This window comes from Rhamphochromis longiceps, linkage group LG1 (genome assembly GCF_057381845.1).
Source record: "Rhamphochromis longiceps isolate RC_006_pf linkage group LG1, R_longiceps_female_GT1.1, whole genome shotgun sequence".
NCBI classification, from domain to species: domain Eukaryota; kingdom Metazoa; phylum Chordata; class Actinopteri; order Cichliformes; family Cichlidae; genus Rhamphochromis; species Rhamphochromis longiceps.
In genome coordinates, this window is record NC_140557.1 from 27,305,789 (window position 1) to 27,331,817 (window position 26,029).

Consider the following 26,029-nt stretch of genomic DNA (forward strand, 5'->3'; position numbering starts at 1 on the left):
AGGTCAAATTTTCTTACTATATTTTCATTATAAATAATATTTTCATATATTGTTCTTGTGCATGATTGTTTGACTGCTGACTGACGTGTAGCACAATGTTCTTGATTCAATTACTTACTGTAATAAAAATAGGGGCAAAATTATATTGCATACAAAAATACTACATGAAAAAATAACAGAAAACCGTATGTAACCGTAAGAAGCACACAAATACAAGACTGTGGCACTACTTTGTATAAGGTGCTGCTGCTGTGCTGCTGTTTTTGTAAGTGTACAACATTCACAATTACTGACTTTCACGAACAATAATTTTGTGATGCTCACCCCAAATATCAAGTTAAAACATTTTTTACCAACTAACTGCAGTCTGAAACAAAGCAAGAAAATTGTGTGGCTTTTAATGGCAAAAAGTATGAATGTGGTTATTCTGCATCTTCTATGTTTATGTGTCTGTGTTATGTCTGAGCCTATAGTTATGTAGCATGGCGTCCACTGGTATGTCTATATGCCATGTGTACAGTACAGTACAGTACAGTACATACTGTATATGCATGGCATACATAAATATCTATGGCATCTGGGGCCACTGCTACCTCTGTCCACCTGCAACACAAAATTTGACCTAGACATTTTTGCATCTTCTCGAGTCCCCATTATTGGTCCTGTTTTTTGTTAAGTGGTTGGTAATTGGTTCATGATTCATATTGAAATAAGTACAAAAACTAAGGAATCTAAGCGACTATTCTTTACCTCAAGACAAACTATGAAAACCTGCACTTGACGTTTTGCAGAAACAGGGAGAAAACAGAGCCATTATGCATATTTTGAATTTCTTGACCTTTCAACACACGTGCACTTCCTCATCGGTTTTATTCTCTCCATGTCGAATACAGAGAAGTGTATCTTTATCCATGAACCTGGCTCTCTCACTAATGTTCCTCCTTGTCAGAGACAAAGGGGTTTTAAGACTGGATGATTTGGCAGGCTCTACCACTTGCAGGCAATATTTCAACCCATCCATCTAGCTAGGATAATAGAGTGTCCTTGCCTTTCAGCGCCTTGAGGAGTGACCAGTTATCACTAGCCACCAGCTCTGTTGTTAATAAAACAGGGGATTGGAGGATTGAGTTGAGAAAGAGGATAAAAAAGAAAGAAGGATGGAGAGAAGGGTAAAAGAGAAAAGGGTGCATGTTATTTTGACAGGCGCCTCGCAAAGGTGAAGCTGATCACGATCAGCAGTCAGTTACCAAGCTGGCAGGAGTTCTCTTTTAACATGTTAGCTTTGGTTTCTGTGAAGATAAATTTAGCCCCATCACATCTCTCTTCAGACTGTGGAGAGGGGAGGAGAAGAGAGGAGAGAGTAGATGAGAAGAATTGGAGTGGAGAGGTGGGGCAGACAGTGTTAGGCTGATCTAGCTAATGGCCAAACTGACCTTCACATAAAGTCAAATGGTAAGAAGAGTAAGTAGCGTGTCATACTAAGCCACTGCAGTTTAATCAAGGCTATTTCCGTTATGCCAGACTTTCCTACTGCCTTGTGATTTTAAACAAGTAGTTAAAATTTCATTGATTGCTCAGTATGTGTTGCACAACTTCAACATTAATATTAGAAAAGATAAAAATGATATCGGATCGGACAAAAAAAGGGATAAACCATATATGTTTTTTGTCTCATAAAGAGTGGAATACATCTAAACAACTTGTATTTTTTGGTAATTCCTAAATGTAAACAAATTCATTCTTCCTAAGGCAGAAATTTGCAGCATAATTTCAATGATTTTATCTACCTTGGGAGTTTTTTCCATCATGAATTGACATCAGTGCTCAAGAAGTGGAAAGGCTGACTAAAGCATAATAATGTACTGTATATAGGCAATATCATTTGAAATTTTAGGATAGCACAGAGCTGGTTTCATATAAAGTAAAATTACCCCAGGCATATCCTCCACTATCTGGTCTTCATCACATCTTTCCACTTTACAGTCTGTGGAGCATTTCTCTGCTATACCTGATTGAGACATAGTCTCAGGCAAACACTCACAATGACAACTGCACCTCTCTCAGGATTACTGTTGAATCTCACATTAAAGTTTATATTTATTTATTTATTTTTCTGTCAACATGGTTTGTAAAAATATAGAACAGTTTTTTTTTGTGGTATTTTGTTATTGGGATGCAAAGCATAGATTATAGTAAGAGCTTAAAGAGGACTATTGAGTAGTTAAGTAAGTTTCTTTTGGAGTTCTTTTTATATTAGACTTTAAAAAAACCTTGATTAATTCATTAATATCTCTAAGTAGCAGGAGTTACTGTGAAAGATGAAAACTACCTAGAAAAAAGAAAATACATGTAAATAGGACCCAAATAAAAATTTGAAAAGCCCAAATGTATTTTAAAAATCTGTCCATAAAGTGCCCATAAAAAGGGTACCACACTACAAAAACTAGGAGCAAATAGTTACATGTCATGAGAAGCTGTTTAATAAGATAAAGAGTTCTTATGTTATTAAACAGGTGCCAAACCCGTGTATTAGGCCACACATTTTAATTCAAAACTGACTAATTTTTCAGTGATATTGTTTGACTTTGGACAGAATACTTGCCAAAGACAAAACAACAAAAAACATGAGATCTCACAATCTAAAAACTGACTAAAGGAGTTAATCATCATCAGAAAGATTAATTCATTATTTACTGCTGTGTAGTTGTGTTTTACAATGCTCTTTGCAATTGTATAGCTGGCCAAACACTCTTCCTCATCTCTGCTTAAAGCAGTTCATCATGGTCTAAATACTGTAATCATTAATAGATGTATGAATCTATAGCATTTTCCTAATGTGATTTTCCAGCTTGATCAATAAGTACATTTCAGACAATAAAGCACATTTCACAGAATAAAACTGTTGCCCTATACACAGGTATACGTTATAACTCTATCTGACATTGGTTCATTTCAGCTTCCAAAGAAACACCTACAGAGATTGTCCCTGACAGTATGCCTAATGTCGCTTTAGAAGAGGAAGCATGCATAACTGCAATCTTGTATGAATCCTGAAAGTCGCTGATTTGTCACAATTTTCCAAAAATCAATGATTACTTCAAGCATGTTAAAACACACACATGCTGTTTTATCTGCTATATGGAGTAAGAGTAAGCTGCCTAAATTTATGAGTACAAAAATTAGTCTGAAGGTCTACTTTCCTTTCTAGTCTTATCAATATTTTCAGTCAAGACACTTTCAGATTGATTAAATCAAATTGTACGTAATGCATCACTAATCTAAGCTTAGCAGCTGGACTTGCATTCCGAACATCCTGCACCATAGTTTTAACGATACATTCTCTCCATTGTTAGATTATGTTTCATCCTCTAATCCAGGTGTACTATAAGTGGCCACACAGTCTCTTCCAGACAGATGTATAAAATAAAGCATCTAGCTTTGCAGCATCTTTACAAAGATTTGTAAACAAATCACACCACCATGCTCAACTCTATGTGGTGTTTTTGCAAAGTTGAACTGTTCAGGGACTACAGCAGTTATAAAGAGGGGTTACAAAGGTACACTTTTGCTGACACTTTGATGATTCAGCAACTGCGGAGACCCAAACCTCCTTTGGAATTAACATCAGTACAAAAACTGTGTGCCGGGAGCTCCATGGCACAGGCTTCCTCTCTCAGCTGTAATATGTAGGTGGTTTGTCTCAAGTTACCTCAGACTAGTTTCATCAAATTCTTACACCTACTGTTCAGTCCTGTACTTTCAGAGACTTAATTAAAGATGTTAAACTTAATTTCCAGTATGCCACTACAGTAATTAAAGACAATCTTATCAGAAACAAGATAAGAGTAATCTGATGTCATAAACAAAAAACAAAGTCCCATGAAACATCAGTTACTTACTACATAGGGCATCTGTCTTGCAATTTACAATGGAAAAATAACTGATTTTTAAATGTATTCTGGTAATTTTATCCTTTATCTAATAGTTTTATCCTTACAGGGACATGTGGCCTGCATCCTGGTTGTTTTAGATTCCCCCTACCCCAATACTTTACAATGGATATAATCACATGGCAGTAAATGCATTGATCTTTATGATTTCAAGGAACACGGAGTGACAAAATTCCCAATAAATCGTTGTGACAAAAGCAGTCTACGAGGATACTTTTCCAATTAGCTAATGGATTCATTCAGCTGTTAAAATGACTCTGGAGGATGTATGTGTGTTGTGACTAGTTTACATGATAACTGCAATACTCCATTTCTATAGACATGATTTCTGAATACAATTAAACCATTAATGAATGCACATGTGTGGCCAAGGACTTTTAAACAATAAACAATCAGCCCAAGCACTTACCAACCAGAGAAGGGAATATTTTCAGCCAGCTGTGCCATTTCACGTTAGTTCTTGCCACATTCCCAACCCCTTTCTCCCCATGCAACAACTCCCCTATGCACTCCGAATGACAGAGGAAAGGAAATTATCGAACACCAATACAATAAAGCTGTCTGGTAACTTAATAGGGCTGCTGAGTAGGGGCACTGTGGCCTTCTTGCTTTGAGGCGATAATGAGAGTCATCATTCCCTCTTGGGCTGGAAGAAAGGGGCCTCCTCAGTGGTGATAGTGTGTGTTTGCACATGCATTTGTGTATATGCGCATGCAAGTAGTCTTTGAGATTTTTTTTTAGTCCGGTGAGGCCCAATAAGCAAACAGCATAGTGCTACAACAAAGAAAGATAGATCTCCGACTGAATACAGCTTGGGAGAGATGTCTGAGAAATACTGTTCATTAAATCAGGCTAAAGTCCAAATATTGAGTTTATAAACTTTAGCGAGACACAGAACATGGACTGCCCCATTTATCATATTATTGGTCCCTCAGCCATTTATATGTTTGGGGAATATGTCTCAGGATGATAAAAGAAACCTGTCTCTAACGAAAAAGAAAAGTACCACTTGTTATTGGAATGCAACATGAATTATTGTCTAACAAGAGATCCACAATGACGAATCCTTTTGTTTGAAAGGAAGCCGTGTTACTGCTGGATCCGTAATCATTAGAATCTTTTTTCAAACTGAAAAAAAGAGTTTCTATTTATCTAGTAGGTTTAATGTATTGGTTCAAATTTTTGAGTTTTGCTTGCTCCAAAATCCTGACTGAGATATTTACATATATGCAGCATTCGTAGTTCATTAATACACATTATGATGATGAATGGAACTTTATTCAGGAATTTTGATCACCTACTTTCTCTCTGAGGCCAGTAATGCTGTAAGTTAAACATAGCGCAGTTATAAATGAAGGGATGAGAAGTGAAAGGAATTCTTATGCTCAAAGACATTTGTTTAATTTAATTTCAGCTCCTATGGTGTGTACAGTGTGCTCTTTCTCTCACACTACATCAACTGTCCACGTAGGAATGATTTTTAAAACTGGCTTTTACAATGACCCGAGGGTTCAAGCTCCATGATAATAAAATATTCCAACTGTTGTCTGTGCTGACTCTGGCTACTAGAAGTACAATCAGTGCAACACGATGGTGTACCACAGGACTTGATTCCCACCCAGGGGAGTTTAGGTAAGAGAGACCTCATTGTGTTTATACCAACACCTTGTTATCTTTTCCCATTTGTTGATGGTGAGCCCCAAGGGTGAGCAACTTGCAATAAATATTTAATGCTGAGAAAAGGAGTACAACTATTGTGAACAATATTGCTGTTAAATAAATAATTAAAGAAATTAAATGTAATATATCTACTTTCGAATTTAAAAGGCAAAACATATTAGTCCACATTGCCCTTACAGCACATGAGACAATTAATCGATGGCTCCCGTTAAGTAACTTCAAGAAAAACGTCAAATCATTCACAGTAGTTTTACACAAAGGTGGTATATGCTGTATAAATGGTCAGAAAATTAACCTCTAACTACTGCTGTGTGTAATATACACTGATGAGTAAGTAATTTACAGGCAGCAAATTATTCCTGCGTTAAAACAGGACAAAAATAAATAAACTTAGCACTGCAGATTGCAATGGAGGCAGAATATGGTTGGAGTCCAAGTTTACAAAACCCCCTGTTCCATGTTGATATAGTGTGGTTGATAACAGTAAGAAAAACTGACATCATTAAGATTCACAACTGTGCAAGCAAAGCAACACAAGCCAACCTCCTCCAACCCCCAGATGACTATCAAGCACTGTGTTTTCCAAGCATGGAGGTAATGAGACAAATACTTATTACTCAAGTAAAAATGGCATGAATATTAGCATCACATTAGGCCCCATATTTAATGATGTTGTAAGTACAATATGTCACTGTTACTCGGAGGCAAAACATATTTAAACATTATATAGAGAAGAAGGAGGAAATATGAAGAAACTGCAATCTATTTCACTGCAGTGTCTCACAGAGAAACATGGCTGAACAAGGATGGAAACATGAATGAGAAAATCATCACCATAACAGGCTTTCATATGCTACTTCATGGATACCTGATGTGAAAATGGAACACAAAATGATTAGAGTTGTTAAAAAATAACAAACTATATGAAGTGAATCTACAGTGAGCGATTAGTAGAAATGGGACCATCAGTACTCACTAAAGGGGTGCAAGGGGTCCAATATTCAGGGTTCAGCTCAGCTCGAGGACGAAGGTCCAGATATTCAGGGTTCAGTTCAGTTCGGGCACGAGTTAATGTTCCCTTCATGGAAGATTGAAAAAAAAAGGTTAGAACTGCTCACTGTGTCATTTTAGATTGGTTGTTATTTATACAAGTAGTTGAGTCCACGAAACCCAATATAAGGTAACTAAACAGAGTAAAAAACACAATATGTTTTTACTAATCACTGTTTAAACTGAATTTACTGTTCAAATTAACTCTTTACCACCTTTATTTGACTGAACAAACTAAGCCTCACTGTTTTCTGTCTCCACCAGCCAGTCGTGTTCAGGTTACATGCATGTCTGTCAAGAGTCATACATGTAATAAACATGGAAATCAGGATGTTGTTCTTAACTGTTGTTTCTAAGTGTTTGGCCAAAAAAATCTATTCCTGATTAAAAGCACAGCTGTAGTAACAACAGCAGATATGATCTGTATGCTTTTGCAATGAAGTTACAAATTCTAGAATATGTGCGCTTCAACCTGCCATCAATTTCGAGGTGAGCACCAAATCTGAATGTCATTAATTCAGTTCATTTAAGTTCACTTCAGTTCAGATCACTTGACTAAATTATCTTCTGGAGCAACCTGGGTTATGATTCTGAAGAACTGTCAGAAAAGTCTAGTTTCAAAACATTATACTTTCACGGTGAAGTTTACCTTTGATATTTGTGTTGAATGCTGTCATAGCTATAGCATTAGTAAAACACAGAGTTGCAAAAACTAGAATTTGGAAGTGTGAGAGTAAGCTTCAGCATCTAAAAGTGAATCAGTTGATTTTGAGTGAAGAATGGGACAGTCAAATGGACAACACAAAAAAACAGTCACCATCATGGAGGTACAGAAATGTTACTGAGTATCTATAGTAGAGCAATTAAAGAAAAAAAAAGTAAATTTTATATACATAACATATTTAAACAGAAGTTTCTATAAAATGAAGAGCAAATGAGGCTAGAATCCTGTTTTTCCTTGGGCCTTCTCCCCTAAATGACAGGCTAGTGGAATGGTCTGAATCTGCTGGGCCCCATGAGCTCTATGATGTATACTGTAATTATCTGCTGATTCTCAAAATGGCTGTGTGTAATGAGGCTATGCCGCATGAAGTTCCAGGCATAAATCACTGTCTTTAACTGACTTCCAGATGACCAACAACACAGAGCAGAAGCAGAGAGAAAGGAGGAAATGGGTTATCTGGGTAGCAGAACCACAGCATCCAACTTGTGCTTCTTATCAGCAAAGGCCACATTGTTAGCTGAGCTTGCTGACTTAAGACAGTTGTCTGTCTCTGTTAACTCACATGCACTTATTCAGAGGTATCTGTTTATAGCTTGTCTACCAATGTATTAACTTCTCACAGCTTTATTTAGCTATGCAACACAGGTGGAGACTTTTTAGGAGCTATGCTCATCTGTGCTGAATGGAAACATGCCAGTGAGCCCATCAGGCTGCATGCTGTTCTTGGCATAAAACTGCCTTGACTCACACAAATAATCATAATCAAATGTCATAAACAAGTAAACTGCAGCCGCACACACATAAACTGGAAACATATTCTGAATATTAACGAACGAGGGTTTTTTTTATAGTCATACAGCTACTTACAGAATGTAATGGACTGTATACATAGTTGGGTAGAAACCACGTCATCTTCTTTTAAGGGTTATATCCATATATTACATGCTTTTATCATGACTGCTTATTGTGTTAATTTTATCTTAATTTTACTTCACTTTTATTTTTACATTTTTTTCTTTTCATAGATAAATACTCTTATATAGTAATATGTATAGGGGGTCAAGGGTGGTAACTGCCCCTGTGCTGTAGAGCCTTGCCCTCCCCCCAGCTGCCCCCAAATTTTATGTCTTTAAATACTTGTAAGAACTAATTGCTTGTTTGCCCCCCCCAATTTAAAACTATTATAGCATAAAAAAGAGAAACATGCTCTTTGACTATGTTAGCAATATCTAATTTTCTGTACAGGAAGAATGTGTGCAACCTCAAATTGTTTTAGTGAACCCCTATATATAATCACCATACTACAAAAACACATCAAATCACCTTTAATATTAGGGAGAAATTAGGGAGTATCAACCAAAAAACCGTACCTATATCTTGCTCTATAGCCCGTAATAACAAAAAAATTCATCAACAATTATTTTAATAGTAAGTAAAGATGGCAGACCATCTTGGTGAACCATTTGTGAAACAAATGGCCTCTTTAAGTCCAAAAAATTTGGGGAGTTTCACAAGAAGTTAAATAATTACAAATATTCATTAAATTATATTTAATATGTTTTAAATATATATTTAAAATAGTTATACAGATTTCTAATCTGTCATTTTATTGTTACTTTGGGGCCGTAGTCTATATACCAACTCCATTTATAGTTTACCAGCTGGGACAGAAACCTAGTCCACATTGCTTAGATGTGTCATCTTTATGAAATTTTCAAAATGTGCTATCAATTTACACAACAGATTTACTCCTTAGTGAAGTATTTTACCAGAAACACTGTATCCTTGAGTAAGCAGTTAACTAGTATTTGTGAGTGGCTAACGGTAATTTTAGTTCCTTTAAAACTTTTAACAGTATAAATCTCTTAAAAGTTTAAATAAACTGGAACTGTGCAGACTTGTGTTGGTGTTGCTTTTACTAGACCAATAAAAACAAACTTTTCCTCACAAATGTTCCCCAGCAAATTCTTCCAATTATTTGAGAAAGAAATGGAAATGGGTGAATAGGGTAAAGCAATACTTAGAACCCCGATTTCATTATGCATCTTCGTAATATATTCCGCTTGTCTGTCACTCTAATTAATGGCTGTCCTTCTCCATAAACCGCCCAGAATGTGAGATTATTTATTAGTACCTAGCCATTTATCACCAGCGTGATAAGTGACAGAGAGAGGGGAAGTGAGAGTTGGCAACACTGTAATTGATCATTTTTCACTCGATATAGTCAGAGTGATTGTGGTAAACTCTTGGTTGCAGTATGTGATTCTGTCAACACTGACAACAAAAATAAGGTGCATGAATAAAGCAGGTTATTTAGATTGATTAAGTGCTGGCAGTAACATTAGGTTTCAATAGACTTCCCAATACCTGAACAGAAAATAGTAAAAGATCAGATCTATTAGTAACGACTCTACTCTTGCATTTATATTTTATTCTTTATACTGCTAATGCTACAGTTTAGTGGTGGTGCTACAACAAAGTATCACTTCTGATCCTTGATGGATAGAAGGAGTACTTTCACACTACATCAAGACTCAAAAATGTGGTCTTCCACATCTTTTTTTCCTGTCTTTGGGAACTGGGAGGGAACGTATTTTAATAAAAAAGGTGAATTACAAGCACCAGCATGTTCGTTTATGGGTGTGTCATACAAACAAAGGTACCTGCTGATTAATGACATGGAATTTCAGAACAACACCACTGAGTTGGCCACACTGTTTGTTTGATGCTGCAATAAAAAGAATCTTGAAAACCAACCAATATCACAAACATGGTTTAGGGGTCCAGTTCAGAGACTCTTTTCACGTGATGCACAGCAGATAGCCTGCGGGTCCAAGTACTTGTGGCCTTAAATATCAAGTTGTTAGCATCCCTTAGTAGCCTTAATAAAACTTAAATGGGTTACTATTTAAAATATTCACCTCTCATACAGTTGTTATGAAGACTGAATCTTGATATGAATACTGAAATAATTTTTCATGTACCAGTATCTAAACATGTCTCGTCTCTTATCAAGGGAATCTATGGGGATTGACATGCTTATGGCGTTAGTCTCAAGGAACTTTGGTTTTTGGCACTCTGATACTGGTAACATATTAGTTTGGAAGCAGTGCACATACACTTTGAGATCTAGGTTTTGCTCTTTTGGAGGTAGGATCTATATATTTTTAAGGTATCTGCAAAATAAAACCAAGATTTTATAGAAGCTCTTAAGTTAAAAATTTCAAGATGTAAGATAAAAAGGTCTAGTGTTTTTTCTGGAACAGCTAATTGAAAACACACAGACGAACTGGTGGGGGTTAATCAATTACAAGGTAGTGTTTTTACATTGGTAAACCCAGTGAAAATGCTCTTTAATGACCGACATGTACAGGTAAAAATAACAACATACTGCTAAAAGTCTCTCTGGACTTGTAAAGCTATTCTTTTGAACTTTCCTCTATACCGTGAGCTGAGAAGATGAGTTTCATTAGGGGGATAAAACACACCTTAATTAACTTTACCATTAGTCTATTCCTGCCAAGCTTTTCCAGTCACAGCAGACCTTTAATTCTGTTTAATTACCTTGGAGATTCCACTGTATGCACTCTTCCTTGACATTACGAGAAAACATTAATTTCTCAACAAGTTCTGTGCATGTGTGTGTCTACCACTAAGAGAACTACATGATGTTTATCTTGTGTGTTTATCTTGCAAGACTTATGAAGATGGTATGACACATAATGCATTACAGTTTGCATATGACTTATTCAAGCATTTCTTCAATCATTTTTTATTAAATTAGCAATTTACTTGTTTATTTATTAACTAATCATATCAAAATATCAAAACAATTTGTTTTTAGGAAGATTTGATGTGAAATTTTAATTAAAAAATCTCTTTCATGAGATGGATAGGGGGACACCTACAAAGCTGGCAGTGGAAGAAAAAATGTGTAGATTGGTCTACAGTCGGTTGACTTACGGGAAAGGCTTATCAATCACATTATCATCTGACTTGTCTTTAAAATTGTTCGCTATTGGTTAATATATTATAGCTATAATCACCCTGTGCTGGCATGGAAGTCTCCTTCTTAGCAGCCTGCTGACTTACAGTTGGAGCTCTAGTAATGCAAATGAGCCTATAAAGTGTCCCTGTGTGGGGAATTCCCCTCTGGACATTGGACTGACATCAGCTGAGAAGTGCTCTCTGTTATTCAACAATTTAGTCTCTTCTTTGTACAAGATAATCTGATTTTATTCTATACTTTGGTCTTTTTTGTCCATATAATAAATGAAAAAAGAGCTTGGAAAACAAATATACAACAGGCTTTGGAGGGTAAAGAGGCAAAGCGTTTGGGGCCAAGATAGAAGGAAATTGGTGATGATAGGAAATGAAAGCACACCATAGGGTGCTACTAAGTTATTTATATTAAGCTATTGAGAAGGCTAGGCAAGAAATTATGTGATTATTATTCTTTGATTTGCAAAGCTATGTTGTGATTGGCCCTTTCATGGGTGGTGGCATTAAACTTTATGTTTATGGGTCCCAGTGTTAAGCTCATTTCCACGCTCCCTATTGCACACACAAAGTATTGACATTCCATTTAAGTTGACAACAGTGAGGAGGGTATTTTATGACAGAAATGTAATGGAAATGCATGCAGGAGGCATTGCAGTAAAAGATATCACCCAATTACATTTTTGCATAGTTGGAGAGTAAAAAAGAAAACGAGTGCATGATGCACCACTGCTTTGTTCATAAAGAAGAAAGGGAGAAGGAATCATTTTAGCTATTCACACACAAACAGAATAATAGTCTACAAAGAAAATCTCCCTATGCGTATGTATAGTGGGAAATAATAACACTAAAATGATGTTTGATATGATAATTACTTATAAAAGTTTAAAAGTGTAACATCTATATGTAAAAGCACAATCTCGTAACTGTGTTCAAAGCTGAGAAAGAAATACATCTGGATTGTTAACATGGCTGTTCAATGAAGGTGCTTTGTGAGCAAATGGGAAAACAAATTAGGTTAACATCTTGTGACAAGATAAATAAAACCTTGATCAATTAAGTGGTTGAAAAAGACGGGAGTCCGGCATTCAGCGGGAGCAGTCTTGCTGTTACAGTTTAATTCTTGAGCCACAGAGAAGCATTGATTCTCCTTGGCACCCTGTCCTTGTCATTACAATTGATGCTGAGGCCAGCCCAAACCATTTTCAGCAACCACTAATGGCTTCAAGGAATTCAGCTGGACTTGTGGCAGAATTCTAATAAGCAGAGTTTATGAATTTGGAGTGCAGGAACTAGAAGGCAGATTGCTGCAGGTCGTTCAGAGAACACAGTGAATGCATTAACAAAACAATTCTCTCCCATTACTGCACAGTTGGAATTACCTCTGTTCTAAGATGCTGAAATAAGATCGAGATGCCAGAGAGGTCAGCTTTTCTGATGAAACAAGTTGCAATACTGATAATTGTAACCTGGCTGAACAAACATTTCAGCTGTTTAAAAAGCAGTTTCTTTGACTATCTAACACACTAATGTTTGACATTCAAGCAACAAACAAAGTTTTCTTTTTCGCCTGAGCTCTTCATATATGCTGTAAGAACATATTTTATCTCTCAAGTGTTGGACTTCATCTTTCCTCCCTAAGGGGGCATATACAGAAAGAGAGGAAAGTTGTTTCAGTGCAGCTCATTTCTCTGAGATCAGGTTGGTTTTTCAACTGGTCACTCCTCTTTTTAACAATCGCTTCTTATTTGTTTCGTTTTTAATCATGGTAACCTTAATTATGGTAACCTCTTTATAACCAAACATTATAATTAAAAATTAAGTTACCCATAAACAAGAATAATTTCCTCTGGAATCCACCGAGGCAGAAACTGACAAAAATATAAACTTCTGCTGCACTGTCAGAACAGTGAGAGACAGTTTGTGTACAACCCCACAGCCATTCTTACACAACAGAGACATTTTCTGCCTGTCTCCTGTATGCCTCTGTCTTTGGTTCTCCATCTAGTCAAAAGTTCTTTGTTCAATCTGGAACTGCAGCTCTACTTCAAAAGAATTCAGTGAATTGAAGACGCTGTTGCAGTAAAAGTGCAGCGTTTAAGTCAACTGAGCATTCACCCTTGAGGCCAAGCAATGTTTTCATCCACGTAAGTCGAATACAGCAACTTTCAGATCTGCTCTACTCCACCCTATTAAATCGAACCCTGGACAATGAAGGGTGGAATAGTTGTAAGAATTTGAAGTAGTCTAAATCCTGCTATATCCAATTTATGTGTATGGCTTACAAAGAAAAAGGGTATTGCCCACATACAGTTCAAGCTATAGAATGAGGGACATTATTCTCTAAGCTCCATGCACTGAGTGTATTAAATTGCTCTCTTCCTGATGGGGATTCTTACATTCTTGAAAAATACCAGTTTACAAGATTGAATGTTGTACAGCCTACAGGTAGGACACGGTATACGTTTAAGTTGAATGCCAACTTCTCTTTTTATGTGTCAACTCTTGAACAGCAACACTAGCAAATGTGCATAGCTCCAAGGATGGCATTGCCAGTTATCAAAAGGAAGCAGCACTTTCTTCAAATGTCTTAACTGCAATATTACTGTACTACTGCTATTAAGGGCTGAAACTTTAAAAAAAAAAAAAGTTGCAAATACTTTTACTATACTCAAATTACAAATGTTAGAATACTTCATAAAAGAATTGCAACTGTAATTGTTCAAATTGGTTTGATTTGAAGCCTGAAGAGCAGTCATTGAGTGCAGGCTTCCACAAAAGTCAGTGGCTCTGATTAAACATCCTACTCATTTATTAAAAAATAATAACACCAGGTACACTCCCAGCCATAACCCGCCGCGTACCATAAGAACGCCGAAGGTCTCCTTTCGCGTTCCTCAGGAACGCCGCGGGACGTGACAAAACGTCGACATGTTACGCCTCGGGAGGGAGAACGCTCTGCCTCAAAACACTGTAAAACCTTTGGTGTTACCATTCATGACATAAACCATTCTTTTGTTTTAGGCCCCTCTCACACAGGTCTAGAGACCTGTCAGGGACACCCTGGCAACTGCCAGCTGGTATTGAAAACTCAGTATTCCCCAACTGACTGGTGAGTAGCTGCAGTTGGCTACTGTCAGTCACTGAGTGAAATTGGTCCCTTAAGCTACGCTGCTCTGAAAACTTTGTTGCAATTGCTTTGGTCACAGCAGGTTGCCACAGTTACCTATAGTTTACAAGGAAGATGCTAACTTCCTTGCAAATACTCACAAACCACTCGCCAAGACCTAGTGGTGCTATGAAGAACATGAAGCAAAGTAGAAAAGAGTAAGAAAAAATAACAATACACTTCTAAATATCACCAGATCCGTACCAAACATAGTGAGTTCTTCCTCTAGCCCAGCGATCCCCAACCTTTTTTGCGCCATGGACCGGTTTATGCCCGACAATATTTTCACGGACCGGCCTTTAATGTGTCGCGGATAAATACAACAAAATAAAACTACCGGTACCGAAAAAAAAGAAGATTTATTCATAACACACGTGAAAAGACCCAGGAAAACAGAGTTAACGATAAAAACGATAACAAAATAACGCTGAAAACCAATAAAAACCCTGAAAACCATACATTTCACACCTGAGCCTCAACTCTCGCGACCCGGTACCAAGCGACTCACGGACTGGTACCGGTCCGAGGCCCGGGAGTTGGGGACCGCTGCTCTAGCCCATCTCTTTTCAAGCTTCATAAAAACTGCCTCTTCAGTTTCTATCCATGCTAACAGAATGACTAACAGACAAACAAACATCAACAAAAACAAGCTCCTTGGCAGAAGTGATTTCAAATATTTTAAAAGCAATAAAACATTTCATTGAATCCAGATTAAACTGTCAATATGGAATTACTGCCTTTTTCAGTTTCTCTCAAATAGTCAGGAAGGCTGCTCCAGTGGTTTGGAGTATAATGGCTGTATAGAGCACCATCCAATGTTTCTGCTGTGCTTTTAGGAACAGCAAAAGGAACAAAAGCAACCGAGAAGGCTTTGTGGTCTATAAATTAAAAGCATTTATCATCTATAGTCTATGGTGCACACTACCACCATTATAAATATTAAAGAGCTATTTCAAATCAATGAGAAAGATAACAGGCAACTGGTAAAAGTCTTAAAAATTGGCATGTTGTATACTCTCCTTTTGGTTTTTAGTAAGCAGTTGTATAGCAGAAGTAATTATAACAGATTGATAGCATTCTTCAGTATCCCAGAAGTCAGAGTGCTGTAATCGTAGGATGCCCTGTGTGCATCTCTCTGTTGTCTCTCTGAGTTGCTCAGTAGTTTTTATAAAAAGGATAATGGATAAAAAACAGTTTTGTCGCACCCTGCACATGAACCTCTAAAGTTAAAAATCTGAATCAAAAGTGAAGTCACTGAGGTGTCCTGATGCTTGGCGTTGGGGTGAGTAACAGTAATGAGTATATATCTCCTTTCTGTCTTTTATCTTGGGTGAGCTACAGAAAAAGGAGGGCAGTAGAGTAGTTAAAAAGTGAGACGACTATACAATGTCTGTAACCAGAGTAACTGCTCCAAATGCTTTCTACAGTCTTTTAGTTGGAATAGACAGTTGTGGCCAACACCACAGTGACTGATTTATGCTATAAAATGGGTGGATGAATAGATTTCATCCATCCATCCAACAGTTTATTTATTATTTTGCATTTCTTTTTTGTTTTGCCACTATCATAGTTTATTTCCCCATGAAAAAAAGGTGAACTCTTATGGTCATCTTTGCTCCCATTTAACTGAGTCAAAATGTGGCACATGAGTTCTTTGTCAGTGGCCTTCTCAAAAATTAATTGAATCATATCATTAAATTGTAATGATATCAGCGCAAAGTTTGCTATTGGAAGCAGTTGTTTTAGTCTGTGGTTTTTCTTATCAGACACTAGTAGTCACAGCTTGATGCCAAAAAGGAAGGCGGATACCCACATGGCTCAGACAAAAACCTAACCATCAGACACTGATCGTCAATTAAAATTTCATCAGCCACTTGAAAAGATTCATGGATTTGTGTTTGTCAGCTTACTGAATGCTGTTTGAGAATTTTTATGTTTATGTTAGAGAGTGTTTCAGCTGACAGTGTCAGAATATACCCGTATTTGTCAGCACGTTTTTAGCAGTTGTCAAACTTGCACTGTGTGCTGGAGAGGGTTAGAACATAAACCTTCATTTTATTATTGCTACAGCTGAAGTAGAAGGAATATTCACATGTAATGTCATTTTTTGGCTCATTTATGGGATCCTTGATTCTTTTCTGGAGGCAGGAATATCAGTGTTTAATTGTAAATTGCTCCTGATATATAGGTCTTACAGTATTTGAAAGTAAATTCGTGAGTTCAAGTTTATTCAAAAAATAGATTCTTTCCTACCAATAACCTAACAGGTCTTCTCACTTTCCACATTTACCAGTGAAAAGAAAAATTAACAAGTGACAAGACAAAGTGTAACAAACCTGTCATTCCTGTCATTTTAAGTTTGCATATGCACTATGTCTTATATTGTGACATCAAGACATCGTTATATTGTGATATATTGTTGTACTTTGCTATTATCTAGAAGTATTTGAAGGTCTTAGTCGGCATGAAATAAATATCATCATCAGACAATGAAAGCAACGCCACGCACTCACATGCCCTCCAATTTGTTGTGACCTTGCAGACTTGTTGATGCAGTTACCCTATAGGTAACTATTATGTGTGTGACCTCCAACACAGTAGAAAATACAACAATAAGAACAACTTTTCATCTGTTTCATCAGCAGCTGTCCCAAACTTAGGCGAAACCACCACTCCCAGCTTTGGTTACAGAACATTTCTATTACGGGGAGTGCAGAATTAATAGGCAAGTTGTATTTTTGAGGAATAATTTTATTATTGAACAACAACCATGTTCTCAATGAACCCAAAAAACTCATTAATATCAAAGCTGAATGTTTTTGGAAGTAGTTTTTAGTTTGTTTTTAGTTTTAGCTATTTTAGGGGGATATCTGTGTGTGCAGGTGACTATTACTGTGCATAATTATTAGGCAACTTAACAAAAAACAAATATATACCCATTTCAATTATTTATTTTTACCAGTGAAACCAATATAACATCTCCACATTCACAAATATACATTTCTGACATTCAAAAACAAAACCAAAAACAAATCAGCGACCAATATAGCCACCTTTCTTTGCAAGGACACTCAAAAGCCTGCCATCCAAGGATTCTGTCAGTGTTTTGATCTGTTCACCATCAACATTACGTGCAGCAGCAACCACAGCCTCCCAGACACTGTTCAGAGAGGTGTACTGTTTTCCCTCCTTGTAAATCTCACATTTGATGATGGACCACAGGTTCTCAATGGGGTTCAGATCAGGTGAACAAGGAGGCCATGTCATTAGTTTTTCTTCTTTTATACCCTTTCTTGCCAGCCACGCTGTGGAGTACTTGGACGCGTGTGATGGAGCATTGTCCTGCATGAAAATCATGTTTTTCTTGAAGGATGCAGACTTCTTCCTGTACCACTGCTTGAAGAAGGTGTCTTCCAGAAACTGGCAGTAGGACTGGGAGTTGAGCTTGACTCCATCCTCAACCCGAAAAGGCCCCACAAGCTCATCTTTGATGATACCAGCCCAAACCAGTACTCCACCTCCACCTTGCTGGCGTCTGAGTCGGACTGGAGCTCTCTGCCCTTTACCAATCCAGCCACGGGCCCATCCATCTGGCCCATCAAGACTCACTCTCATTTCATCAGTCCATAAAACCTTAGAAAAACCAGTCTTGAGATATTTCTTGGCCCAGTCTTGACGTTTCAAGCTTGTGTGTCTTGTTCAGTGGTGGTCGTCTTTCAGCCTTTCTTACCTTGGCCATGTCTCTGAGTATTGCACACCTTGTGCTTTTGGGCACTCCAGTGATGTTGCAGCTCTGAAATATGGCCAAACTGGTGGCATCTTGGCAGCTTCACGCTTGACTTTTCTCAGTTCATGGGCAGTTATTCGGCGCCTTGGTTTTTCCACGCGCTTCTTGCGACCCTGTTGACTATTTTGAATGAAACGCTTGATTGTTCGATGATCACACTTCAGAAGCTTTGCAATTTTGAGACTGCTGCATCCCTCTGCAAGATATCTCACTATTTTTGACTTTTCTGAGCCTGTCAAGTCCTTCTTTTGACCCATTTTGCCAAAGAAAAGGACGTTGCCTAATAATTATGCACACCTGATATAGGGTGTTGATGTCATTAGACCACACCCCTTCTCATTACAGAGATGCACATCACCTAATATGCTTAATTGGTAGTGGGCTTTCGAGCCTATACAGCTTGGAGTAAGACAACATGCATGAAGAGGATGATGTGGACAAAATACTCATTTGCCTAATAATTCTGCACTCCCTGTAGTTGTTGTTTTGGGGGGTTTTTTTTGCAATGATCTTTTCTATTGATGTAAAACTTTATAGGCAAAGTAATTTTAAATCATACTGTATAACTTTACTCGTCTTATTGTAAGGTCCACAGCCTTACAACATGTGTACATATTTAAAACAGCCCTGTTTACAGCATAGTATTATGCATTCAATTCTGGCCCCATCATTTCTCTTATTAATGTGGAATACAGTATTTCTAATAATATAACTAGAACTGATATGCTATAGCCAAAAATAAACAATAAATATGCAGAAGATGATATAAGGTGGAACTAGCATATAATGCAAAGTCTATTTGTAACCTTTGAAGCTACTGAAGGTTGAAATTAAAAGCTTGTTACTTTTTATATCTTATGGATAAGTATCTTGTTAACCATCCACCAATGTCAAAAATATGTAATTTGCTATAATTAAAACACTTTCTTGTATCAAAGGAGCATCTGGCAGCTTCATCTGTGGGTTGCAATGAACCTTCTCCTCATGAATATGTAAATCAACAGTGAACCTGAAAGAATCAACGTAAAGCCGCAGGCCAAACCCAGCCAGTGATAAATCACAAAGCGATAAGAAATAATATTAGAGAGAATTCAAATGAGTCAACAGTAGGGCCACATAAGGTAATCCACAATTAATAACACAAAGACATCAGATGTTATCTGCTCTGGTCAATCCCTAGTGTCAGGGAATTAGATGAAGTCAAGTGTGTCAGCGAAGCTAATGGTCCAGATAGATTATCTCCAGGCTGATGTAGCTTGCAGACAAACCCAAGTCAGCTAATTCAATGCTTCCTGTCAGTGTCACTATTTTTACAGCAAATGTAAACCTCCTGGACTTTGAAAATCTGGAACTGCACAGAGACAAATTGAACATTTAGTAGGTCGGCAATGCTTTAGATTGAGCACAGTCCCTGATAGAATAATAGATTCAGGAACTGTAATGTCATTTTAACCTGTGATGAAGTCAGGACTGTGAAAGGATATTTTTGTGCTTTGAATTTATTTTTGAACCGCTAATGTTGAACCACAATTCAGATTTAACTGATGTCTACAGCATCTTTCAGAAACGTGATCTCCTTTCACCTCCTCACAATGAACACCCCAAATTGCTGGTCAGGGAAAATACAGCTGGATGTTTAACAGAGGTTCACTTGATATTGCAGTATTGATTCTGCCTCGCACTTCAGAAAAATTTCTTATGCCCTAAAGGTAACAAGAGAAATAAAAGTGAAAGAAATCACAGATCCAAGATTTCCAGTCCTTTGGGAAGAAATTAAGTTCGGTTAGACTTTAAAGGGGCTGTTAGATGGAATGTTGGATGTGATTTTACCATCAACCTTTCACTTGTTCCACCATCTGCTATTACAATAAATTGTAAAAGCTGCTCTCCCTCTGTTCAGTGCCATAAGTGCTTTATGGCACTGAACAGAGGGAGATCCAGCATATTATCCATGAAATCCAAGCCTAGAGCACAAGGTTGTAAATGCAGCGTACAAAGCTGTAAAGGCTGCCAATATTTTAATTGTACTACAGCACCATATATGTGTGTGTCTCTGTGATTATTTTAAGATTGTTTTAAAATAATGGAATTCAGAGACCTAACCTACTTTCATCATATTATTCCTGAACTTTAAATGACAGTATGACAGCTAAACCCAAGGCTTAACAGGCACAAAAGGAAATGCATACGAGTCTTGAAAAAAATGTTTGTCCTGTTACTTACCAACAAAGTGCTGTACTTGTTTTGCTTTCTGCATGAAGCACTTTTATCCCCTATTGCATCCCACTCTAGACCAGTAAGGAAATACCTGATTAAAAATGAATTTCCACTTAACATTCAAAAATGTCCATTGTTATGTTCACGCAAGGAGAAAAACAAATTTACTTCTTGTAGTACATTCTTACTTTGTACTACAGTGACGTGCAAAAATAGAATACACCACCCTATTGTGAAGGGTAAGAGCACGGCTTTCTGTTGGCCAAAATATCTCAATCTTAAAATATTAATCAAGAAGAGTTAACAGTTCAAGAAGAAAGCAAATAACATCTTTGTTAGAACCGCCTTTTCTAGTACACACCTGCATTTCCCACACTTAACATCTTAAACTTGAACAATACTTTGTGTTTAGTTATTATTCTATTCTATTCTATTATGCTATACTATAATGCCAGACTTCCACTGGTAATTTAATTTAATAAGGTATAGTTCTCTGGGGTCTCGCTAGGTCCTTAAGAAATTTGATCCCTTTCTGCTTACTTTCAGTCCAGTCCTTGAACCTGACTATTTTCAGAGAAAATTTTCTTGTTGTTAAGCCACATAAAACTGACCTCAATCAAATCAAATCAAATCAAATCAAATCAATCAAGCGTAAAAAACACACTCTACTCAAGTTATGAATCAGTGTTGTGTCTGCACATGACAGACAAGAACTAATTTCAAATTGTATCTTTTTCTGTTCTAAAATCATATAATGTCTTCCATTCCTTTGAATGAACATGTAAAAAATGCCAAAGATAACACAGTTTGACAGACATTAAAAATTATATTTGCACCAACAAGTAAATTGACAAAGAATCATTAGCTAACAAACTGGCATATCTCTGCATGGTGTGCAGAGTGTCCTTAAAAATGTTGAGGAAACTGCACAAATGAACGATAAAAGAAGAGATGCCGGACCTAAAAAAAAAAAAAAACTACATGAGAGCTACAAAAGATGAATAATATCTGAAAGTTAAACGTGAAATGATTGGCTCAGATCAGGAACATTATGTACAGTAAACTATATCTGAAGACAACTTAAAGAAATTACAAGAAAGCTTGTTATTCCTGTTTATGTTTGAGTGTTTCGTTAAATCATTGCACCGATATTCCAGTTTCCTAACAAAATATAAAGAAGATGTGGCTAGTACTGGCACAGTGTATTACTGGCACAATACTGTATTTTTTTTCTTTGAGAGTCACAGAGCAGATTAAGGAGGACATCAGTAGTCTTTATGTCAAGTAGAATATTGTCTTGCATAAAATCAGCGGAGGGCCCTTGTGACTTGAGCTACAGCCCATGTTTCTTGTGGTATTAGACAGTTCTAAGATTCTCCTTCATTCCTCAAATAGTAAAACGTAACATGGAAATCACACCTAGTCAGACTATATTGGCTTCTTACTTTCTTGGGAGGTTGAATCTGCCCACAGGCCTCTGATTAAGTCCTTTCCCTGTCTTATCATTCTGAAGAATCAAACAGAGCAAATGGAAAGCATTTTCCATGGGGATATTTCTTCAGCAGCAGCACAAACAGAAACCACTTGCAGCCTCAAACTGAATTCAAAATTTTTGAGATAACGTTGTCAGGTGTGATTACTGTTTATATCACAACTCTTTCCTTCTTATATACAGTTTAGAAGCTCCTCTGCTGTATTAGCACTCTATTAACTTTTGTATTCACGTTTCATTTACTTGAAAGGTATCTTTTAGGGTGGTCAAAACGTGATCAGTAAATAAATAAATAAATTCTTAATCATTTTAAGGAAGCATTGACGTTCTCTTGAGTGTTGGAGAGCAGGAGCGTAACGATCTGTCAAACCTGTAACTTTCTGTTATATCTTGATCTGCAAGACCATCTGTAAACTCCTCCTTTTTTGGAAGGGGGGGGGGGGGTCATTTGGGATGGTAGAAGTATTAAAAAATGACCTGAATTACATTTAAACCTTACAACCTTTACCAGATTAGCATGTTTTACCCTGCATTAACCACCACAGATTCACATGGCTAATTACCATAAGTAATGTGAGCCTGAAGCTAATTTGCATGCTATTACTGCATATGCTAAAGCTTTTTCTCAGCCTATGTTTACACACACACATGCGGTACACAACAACATCAATGTTTTTTTTTTTTTAAGTGTTTAAACAGACATTGCTTTAAACTGTATTTCACAACAAAGCTAAGGTAACATACCAGTAGTGTCCTTGCAGTTAGCTACAGTGGTGAAGCTATCCCTCTTTCATTGCCATGGTTCACATGATCCTCCTGAATATCTCTGTCACCTAATCCTCCTCCTGTGTCTGTGTTTACATTCGTGCACCGAGCTGCTGCATTCCCCATAACTTTTACAATTTCTCTTCTGCACAGTCCACGAAGGTTTGCATCACGGATTCGGACACAGTTTCAGATCCCTTGGTGACCCGAGTCTTTTCAAGGCAACCAGCAATGTACTCTGTATGGATGTGCACACACTTCCACAACCTATAATAATGTGTAGATCTGCTGTAGTGATCACTGTCTCCCTCCTCAGAGATAGTTAATGTCTAAATCTCTTTCTAACTGGCAGAGAATCACATAATTGGCTGTGGTCCATTTGCTCACCCGCGTGTGTGTCCTCTCACTAACAGCAGATTTTAATGAATCAGTTTTACAGTGATTAGAGCTCCTGGCTATGAGGAGGTCAGGGAAGGAGTGAAGACTCTGACCGCTGAGAGACGGCCAAGCATGGATGTCTGTAGTCTAAATGGTCTTAGCACAGTGTGATGGGCTTAATCAAAACGCTGCAGTTTTCTTTCTCCCTTGATAATTCTTTGTCTGCTGCGTCACTGAAACTCACTATCTCTTTCTAAGAATGTATGTTTCTATCTCTGTGTGTGGATAAGCTCTCCCCCTCACTCATACACACACTCTTTCTCCTCGCTCTGCAGTATCTCTCTCTATCCTCCGTCCCATAATGCTTTTAGTTTCTATGTCGAGTATCCATGATAGCCAAAACGTGTCTGGGGGGTGATGAACTACACTTAACTAAAGCAATTTGCAATTAGCCTCACTCATGTCTGTTTCCTATGACGGTTTATATTGTGCTATAGTTAACAGAAAAAGACACACACACAAGAAAAAGAAAACAGAGGCCTAAATTTTGATCATTAATTGACTCATATATGTGTCATTTTAATCAACTGAAATTTTGCAGTAATTAGAATGTTTGCAAATTAAATGGCTGAATTATTGATCAGTTTTCTTAAAATCCTTTGAACAATGTTCACATTATAATGCGATCTATGCCAGCGTTCCCCTTAGGAAAACTGGATCTAGAGTACATCACTAAATGGAACCTAAATATTCAGTTTAACTGCAGGCATACAGAATTTGCACATGTATTTTGCTTAACTGTTGCCATTTTATGCTACTTTATGCTTCTGCTCCAGTAAATTTCAGAGTTGTCATTTAAATTCATTTAGTTACTAAAGGGTTAAAATACACACAAAAATCACCACATGCCACTAAAGCACTGTGCCTTAGTATTGATTTTACAAGTCCCTGGATCTCCTCTCTTACCAATATCTCCTCAATTTGCTGTTTTGATGATGAGAGTGGAGAGTGTAGTCTAACACGTTGGTTTTAAATATAGGTTTAGCTCTATTGACTCACAAGGCCACAGCCTATGATGCACATTTTTATTCTCATCAAACCATTCAGTGACTCCTCCAGACCTTTGGTTGGGGCCACTGCAAATGTTTCATCACAGGATAAAGGTCGTCACTTTGGACAGTGTTTTATTGATTTACAGTGACTCTTCTTTATAAATGGACAATACCAACAAAATAGCCAAGAGTTTACATGATGCCTTTACTGGGGATTCAACTTTGGTTTTATTTTTTCACTGATAAAGACGTTAAAATCAGTGTGTCTGTGACACAAAGCACTACTTACAGAAATATGCATCTGCAGTAATTATCTGTTAAAATAATTGGACACTGACAGAGGCTTCTGTTGACTATTATTTTTCAATATTTTCAATATTGGCAATATTGTAACTGGAAGTTAGCAAGAGGTGATAAAATACATGCAACCCTTTTTTGTCATTACACCAAAATCCCACATATTTCTAATTAAATTTAGAAATTTTGCTTTGTTTTGGCTGATGATTAGTATTATTTGCCCAGCATTTGCTTTTGATGTTTCAGAACACTAATTGGGAAACTCTTAAAATGCCGAAAACATAAATATGCACAGATACAAAAACCTTCACTGGCATCTGCTGGTTGATAAGCACTACTCATAGCCTGAAGCCCAGCCTCTGCAGTGATACAAAGCCTGGCTCATAGCAGTGCACCGCCGAGCCAACTCCACTGATTTACCATGTCAACTTCTCTAATTCACCATGTTCTCCATGTTGGCCAGACAATCCATGTAGACAGCCTCAAACCAACCACAGTGACAGGGAAGGCAACGGCAGTTGGGGGTCTGCCCAATGCGTCTCTGGCTATGACACACCTGTCAATCAAATGGAAATACCACAATATGCAAGCCAGAGAGCTGTTGTGCTGGTGCTCCTGCCAAAAAGAACCATGGATATAATTTCTTTGTCAGCACTGCAACCTACATCTCAAATTACTAATAGTACGAGTTTGTGCTTTCTGTGTTATTAACACACACTTGAATATTTGTTTTATTTGATATTGTTTGTCATTCTGCGGTGCTACATTTTCATTACCACATAAAATATATATATATGTGGAAATTCTGCTTCTGTCAACACTTTGTAGTGCACAATAATGCTTCTGTGTGCTTAATTTGGTCTTTAAATGATTTTTTTTTTTTTTGTTTTAAACACAGTTATTAGGTTTTCTGTTTAATAAATTGGTTCAGCAGTAACTCAAATATATAGGATAAAGAGGAAACTGTCAAACCTTTTTTCCACCAATAAATGTATTATTTTCTATTATGTGCACTCATTTCATTCATCCTATCATTGCTCTCTTTAGTAACAGTGTATTTGCACACACGTAGCTGGAGTATAGAAATGGAAAGTGGATCTGAACTCATTTATTGTTCAAAATCAACCTTCTTAACACTGATTGAAACTCAACTTACCTTTGTTGTTGTAAAAGAATTATACCCTCTTGGGTATAGCAGATAAAGGCCTTTTTTAAGATGTAAAATATCTTTTTAATTTGCCCATGGGGCATATAGTGCAAAGGCAAATGTTACTATAGGTTATCTTTCCAATTATATAGTGCTTTATCCCTCCCTGTGATCAAAAGTCTTCACCATCATTCTAATATGATTTTTGGCTACTGACAATGACAGCCTGCTGTCTTATTCTACTGATTCTAGTTACTTTAGATTGTCCAGCTCTCAAAGGCTACTTTTTTCTAGTGTTACACACTAGACGCACAGTCTTATA

General features: G+C 37.1%; 1 protein-coding gene across 1 annotated transcript in view; it reads right to left on the reverse strand.

Annotated features, from left to right (window-relative positions):
• Positions 1-26,029, reverse strand: part of pcdh9 (protocadherin 9) — a 202,372-nt gene that overhangs the window by 139,583 nt on the left and 36,760 nt on the right. The window contains exon 3 of the mRNA XM_085403661.1: positions 6,607-6,708. Within this exon, the coding sequence (XP_085259787.1) occupies positions 6,607-6,708 (102 nt within the window). The remainder of the gene's footprint in view (positions 1-6,606; positions 6,709-26,029) is intronic.